The 6,000-nt window shown below is 44.1% G+C and overlaps 1 protein-coding gene across 2 annotated transcripts; it reads left to right on the forward strand.

Annotated features, from left to right (window-relative positions):
• The first annotated feature begins 454 nt into the window (after positions 1 to 454).
• On the forward strand, positions 455 to 6,000 carry rpap3 (RNA polymerase II associated protein 3). 2 transcript variants are annotated; one of them, XM_070853664.1, is made up of 17 exons: positions 455 to 579; positions 785 to 945; positions 1,042 to 1,206; positions 1,296 to 1,406; positions 1,498 to 1,625; positions 1,719 to 1,840; positions 1,911 to 1,981; positions 2,069 to 2,203; positions 2,589 to 2,716; positions 2,798 to 2,919; positions 3,048 to 3,115; positions 3,394 to 3,486; positions 3,856 to 4,055; positions 4,161 to 4,344; positions 4,710 to 4,807; positions 4,892 to 4,992; positions 5,096 to 6,000. In XM_070853664.1, exons 2-17 carry the CDS (start codon positions 793 to 795, stop codon positions 5,179 to 5,181), a joined length of 1,965 nt encoding a protein of 654 aa, XP_070709765.1. In that variant the 5' UTR covers positions 455 to 579; positions 785 to 792; the 3' UTR covers positions 5,182 to 6,000. The 2 variants fall into 2 exon arrangements, with proteins under 2 accessions (XP_070709765.1, XP_070709764.1); XM_070853663.1 differs by having other exon boundaries at positions 455 to 945.

Here is a 6,000-nt window from a genome sequence, read left to right on the forward strand (position 1 = left end):
GTCTATTCACAAAGGACAAGTAAGTCGTCCACTCCAAGCACGATTTGTGGCTCAAAACCAAATCTGAAAAGGGCAGTTCGCAGTGCAGTTACACTATGGCTGCCTTTTAAACTATTTTTAACACGGCAAAGCACATTTTGTTCAGGGATCATCATTCATGTGGACATGTTGTTTATATTCTGAAAATATTCTGTTTGTTGGTTTTGAAGGGGGGAGCTTCTTTCATTTTAAATCCGTAGGCTGTTCCAGGATCACACAAAAAATATTTATATCCATCATTCAAGAATAAAATCGCCACTTTAGTGATGTGTGGCTATTTATTATATCGATTGTTTACGAACATTTACAAAAGGACAGATGATGGGGAAAACATTTTTTTGGAATAAGATGTCGGTTGTAATTTAGACGATCTTTGGTTACGCCCAACGTCAGTAGCGCAAAGGCTGCTGGTACTTGGCTGTCATGGCTGCGAACATAAACAGAAAGCTATGAATAGCGACACTTTTTGCTGTAGTATTTAGCCAAATTGACTGCAGCTACGTTTTAATTATAATTGTCAGCCGAAGAAAGAAGTGCCAGGTATTTTACAAAGTTCAAGTAGCCACAGAGTTACTTACATTTACTTAATTTTACTTTGTGTTTGGTATTTCTGCTAGCTAGCTGTTAGCCGCAAAGGCATGACAACGTGATTCTCGTTTTCCTCTTGGCTGCAACACCAACTCCGAGACGACAACTACAGCAACAAGCGTTGAGAAATTGTCCAAAACAAATGTGTGTTTCACAGGGAGGAACATGTCCGGGGGAAACAAAGCCGTCGAGTTACAGCTTCAGATGCGGCAAAATGCGGAGGATATGCACACCTTCTTGAGGGAGCTGGAGAGCTGGGAGAGCGACATAAAGAAGAAGGATGCGGAGCTGAGCACGGGGGGGAATCAGGAGGTCCAGGTGTGTCTCTGCTGTAGACACCCATGCATCCCAGGAGCAGGTAATGTTCTGGATGATCTGCAGGTTTTCAGCCTGTCTGTTGTCTCTGTGTTGCAGAAGAAGCTCCCACCTGTGCGCAACAAAGACTACAAAACAAAGATGAGGGAGAAGAAGAAGAGGAAGAAGGAGCAGACAGGCAACGGTGACTCAAAGGCTGCCGAGTCCAAGCAAGCCTCAAGGATAAAAGCTTACGATTATCGATCATGGGACAAGTTTGACGCGGTGGGTAATGCTTTCTTATCAAATATACTCAAAGTGAGTGGGGAAGTCATGGAGTAGCTGACTTGAGGTGTTTGCTTCTGTGGTTGTAGGACAAGGCGCTGGCAGAGATGGATAAGGAGGAGAGTCCTGCAGAGTCAAATGAATCAGACTCTGAGGAAGCTGCAGTCGATCAGGATAAATCGCTGACTGAGAAAGAAAAGGTAAATAATGTATCAGAAGTACTGCGAAGAAATAATGAGAGAGAGGGGAAAAATGACCTGTTCCTAAAGCAGATTATTCTTTTATTTTTAGGGTAACGGGTTCTTCAAAGATGGGAAGTACGAGGATGCCATTGAGTGTTACACCAGAGGGATGGCTGCAGATCCTTACAACCCTGTGCTTCCCACAAACCGAGCCACCACCTTCTTCAGACTCAAAAAGTAAACCACCCAGTGTAAAAGCGTACGCAGTCTTCCTGTGTTTGTAAAAAGGTTTTGTTCCCCTGCCAATCATCAAGACTTTGCTCTCCGCAGGTTTGCTGTGGCGGAGTCCGACTGCAACCTGGCGATAGCTCTGGACGGCAACTACTTCAAAGCGTACGCACGAAGAGGAGCAGCACGGTTTGCGCTGCAGAAATATGAATCTGCATTAGAAGGTGAGAAAAGGATCAGATGATGTGTTTGATATGAACGCTGTGAGATAACAACATGAATGTCTTTTAATAGATTATGAGATGGTCTTAAAGCTGGACCCGGGGAACGCAGAAGCGCAGAACGAAGTGACAAAAATCAAAGAGGTGAGTGTGAGAGGACCATGTCAGTGTTAACCTCACTTCTCAAGTCGTCTTCTCTTTAATTTCCTCCTTTATCCTGGTTCGTTTCAGACCCTCGGACCTCAGGCACCAGCTGTCCCGAGTGAAGCCACACAGCCGCAGGAGGCTCCCACAGTGGACCCGGAGCAGCAGAGAGTGATGGAGGAGCAGCAGAGACGGCAGGAGGCCGTCATGCAGAAAGACAGAGTAAGCTTTGCTGTGGTTTGCCGCTGATGCTGCAGAGTCTCAGCTGGACTCAGCTCACATGTCGGAGGCTGGTAAATAAAAAATGGACCCAAATGTCCGTGCGAAGAGTAATTTGAATGGTCTGTAGGCCAGTTTACACAGAGCCCTTTTTCATTTTAGCTTCATTTGTCCTGGTTAGAGAGAGTAAGGTGGCCTGCAAGGGCAACATTTGAGAACAGGAATAAAGAGTGAGGTTATTATTGTCTCCAAAAGTGAGAACCAGTAAAAATAAGCACTGTTAGATATTCCAGCAATTATTCTTTTAATAGTTTAGTTAATAAATGAAGGCGTGTTTACTTGGAAATGCTTTTCCTGAGTGGTGATTTTGTCTGAACGTGCGTTTCAGGGAAATGCTTATTTCAAAGAGGGGAAGTACGAAGCGGCTGCCGAGTGTTACAGCAGAGGCATGGAGGCAGACAGCTTGAATGTCCTGCTGCCCGCCAACAGAGCCATGGCTTTCCTCAAGCTGGAGAAGTAAGCACAAAGGTTCATTTCTCCAGCAGTTTTTCCTCATGAAAACAGAAAAGATCTGTTACAAGCCCATATTTGCTGCAGGTATAAGGAGGCAGAGGAGGACTGCACCAAAGCCATTTACCTGGACAGCACTTATTCCAAGGCTTTCGCCCGTCGCGCCACCGCCAGAGTGGCTTTGGGGAAACTGCAGGAGGCCAAACAAGGTCCTGTGTAGAACCACACTGTCCTCCAAAGACAAACTGCATGTCGTCTGTTTTCTCAATGTCACTAAATTGGTCTTGTTCTAGTTTAAGCCAGTTCATGTGTGTGTGTGTGTGTGTGTGTGTTACAGATTTTCAAGAGGTGTTAAAACTGGAACCAGGGAACAAGCAGGCCCTGAATGAGCTCCAGAAACTCCAGGTTGTATGTTTCAAGATCCAACTAGTTCAAAGAGCAGTAAACATTAAAGGAGCAGTGTTAAGAATATAAAGAACAGCACTAATCAGGGGACTTGCTGCTGGTTTGGGTGACTTAGAGGATGTCTACTGTGTTTTAAGCTCCTCTGGCTATGAGAATCAATAGAAGTGTAAATGTTTGAATTCCAATCTAATGTACAGACGACTAACGTCAGACCTCCTTAGGTTTGATCTGCTGCAGGCGCCTCTTCTCTGTTCTTACTGTCATTGTGTTTGTGTTAGGACGTGGACTCCAGCGGCCGTCTTCAAACACCAGACGGCTCACAGAGAAGAACAGTCCAGCCAGTAGACAAACCAGCACACCTGAGGTCAACTGTGAGTCGTTCATTTCTCCAGTCACACTTTTCCCTTTGAAGAAAATACTGTCTGTGCTTTTGGAAAGGCTGAGATTAGCCATCTGATGCTGAAAACACTGATGTTATCTGACTGCAATGATACTAAAACTAGAAATAGTGGTTAAAATAATTTAATTTAATTGACTGAACATTTTCTTACATGCTTTAACGTCATTCTTCCACCAGGTGGCAAAATAGATTTCAATGTAGACTGAACATCTGGATTGTCCAACCTTTGTATTGTATTTCCTTTACTAGAATTTGATTAAATCAGTGATCTCTTTTGATTAACAGTGTTATTTTGTTTAGATTTTTTGTTGGCTAATTCTGAACATATTCTGCTCTTCAGAAACCTCTCAGGCGGATTGATATTGAGGAGGTGAGCGGACAGGTGTCTGTGGCTGAGGTGGAGTCAGGTGGGAACGAGCCCTTCATCCAGGAGGCGGCGAGGAAGGCTGAGGACGAATCCTCTCCGCTGTCGACGTCACCGAGTGCCAAGATGATCAGGATCGAGGAGATGGCAGAAGCCCCCTCACACTCCTCTGACCGGTCAGTGTTACAAACTCTGTAAAGCTCTAAATGTTGCTCTGTGTTGTGGAACGTGATACCGAATATTTCCACTCAGTAACTGTGTGCTACGCTTCTGTTTCCCAGAGTCCCTGCTAGCAGACAGACTAAACAGCCAGCGCAGCAGGAAGTTACTCATCCTCCCGAACCATCAGCCAAACCTCCCCCGCCAGAAACGGAGCTGCCTCCTCCACCCACCAACAGCTTCCAGCTGGAGGCCGACCTCCGCAAGATCCGACACCAGCCTGAAGTGATTTACAGATATCTGAGGGTGAGCCTGTCGCTCTCATTTACTGGTGACAAGACCATATTTGGATGTTCAGACAGTATAATTATATGCTGTCAGCTCTGCATAGCAGTGGTTTTGGCATTGCCGACGTAAATATGCAGATTAAGCCAAACCAAGAGTGTTTATTGATCATTCTTTTATGATTTCATGCATTTTCTCAGCGCCACGTCAGCCCGGTCTCATCGCCACAGTTTCTCCACACATTTTAAATCACCAGCTTAAATCTGAAGTCTTACATTTGTTTTTAAAAGCTACATTTAATGACTTTATTTCTGTGAGATGAATCACAGCACCTACAGTGAACTGGATGAACGCAACTGACATTTTGCATCGTTTTGTTCCTGCAGCAAATCCAGCCCGAGGCGTATGCAAACATTTTCCAAAACTCCCTTGAACCTGACATTCTCTACCAGATCCTGAGGACGCTGCATGATTTCTATTTGAAGTGAGTAATAAAAGATGCTCTTGATATTAAAATAAAAAAAGGACCTGCAGTCTTGTGCTGTGCGTTAACATCGGTCTCGTGCAGGAATGAAGCCCCAGCCATCACACTGGAGGTCCTCCGGAGTCTAGCAGACGTGAGGCGCTTCGACATGGCCGTCATGTTCATGTCTTCCTCGGAGCAGAAAGGTAGAGTGTGTTTGATTTTGATGTGCTGTTGCAGATCACTCTCACCTCTTTTTCATTCTGTCCTACTCTTAATTGCTGCACTGCCTCTCTTCCCCCCCCACAGTGCTTAAAGAGCTGTTTGACTTCCTTCACCAAGCTGACCTTGAGGCATCGTCTGTCACGGCCTTACAGAAGAAATACGGCGTGTGATGTTCGGATTTAAGGCAAACCTGCAAGTTTCTATAGACTTTAAATTTCAACACACAGTTCTACAATGTTTTCAGAGCCAACTAAGCAGTATAGTGTATTCTAATACTACTCAGTTCACTTTGATTAAATTGGACCGCTGTGTTTTGGCCCCTCACCTCTGGAAGTATCATCTTTATTTTTCTTCTTCTATTCATAACACTGCATCTATGTAAAGTTGGAAGTTGGAAATTCACAAATTAGAGATCATTATTCTGACCTTTAGTGTATTTTAGTTTTAAAGCTACAAACTACAGTGTAGAATCCTGTTCCTTGTGCAACAGCCGATGTCATTATTGATTTTTTTTAAATGTGTAAATGCATATTTTTTACCATTTACTGCATTTACTTCATACATTTATGAGCCTGAAAAATATTTTCTTGAATATTTTGAGGAAGTGGGAGGATGCACATCCTCTGAGGAGCCGGGATAGAAGATATCTGACTCATGACATGGAGTCAGATAATCACATCTCAGGATCAGCCTCAACCAGAGGGGATGTTCTGTCAGAGAGGAGTGTGAATTTCCAACTTTGCATTTTATCTTGAACGCAGCGTAGAGGTGTGGCTTGGTCTCTGTGAGTACTCTGCCCTGTTCTACTCTTAAACCTGCCAAATAAATCCTGACAGTGAGTTGGCTAAACCAGTTTAGACTGTAGAAAAATGCGAGAGTGATGGAGGTGTTCAGGTTGAGTCATAAGAGCTAACTGAACTATAAATAAAGGAGTATTTTGTAATTTGTGGGCTGTTGTGAAGTCATTACAGATACAGAATAGTTTATAA

The sequence above is a fragment of the Pempheris klunzingeri genome, chromosome 22 (assembly GCF_042242105.1).
Source record: "Pempheris klunzingeri isolate RE-2024b chromosome 22, fPemKlu1.hap1, whole genome shotgun sequence".
NCBI lineage: Eukaryota > Metazoa > Chordata > Actinopteri > Acropomatiformes > Pempheridae > Pempheris > Pempheris klunzingeri.

Excerpts from the sequence above, each read along its gene's own strand:
- rpap3 (XM_070853663.1), top strand. The coding sequence starts at position 793 with ATGTCCGGGGGAAACAAAGCCGTCGAGTTACAGCTTCAGATGCGGCAA. Across the intron at positions 1,207-1,295 it reads CATGGGACAAGTTTGACGCG|GACAAGGCGCTGGCAGAGAT; the intron begins GTGGGTAATGCT and ends CTGTGGTTGTAG. Across the intron at positions 4,056-4,160 it reads CCCTCACACTCCTCTGACCG|AGTCCCTGCTAGCAGACAGA; the intron begins GTCAGTGTTACA and ends TCTGTTTCCCAG.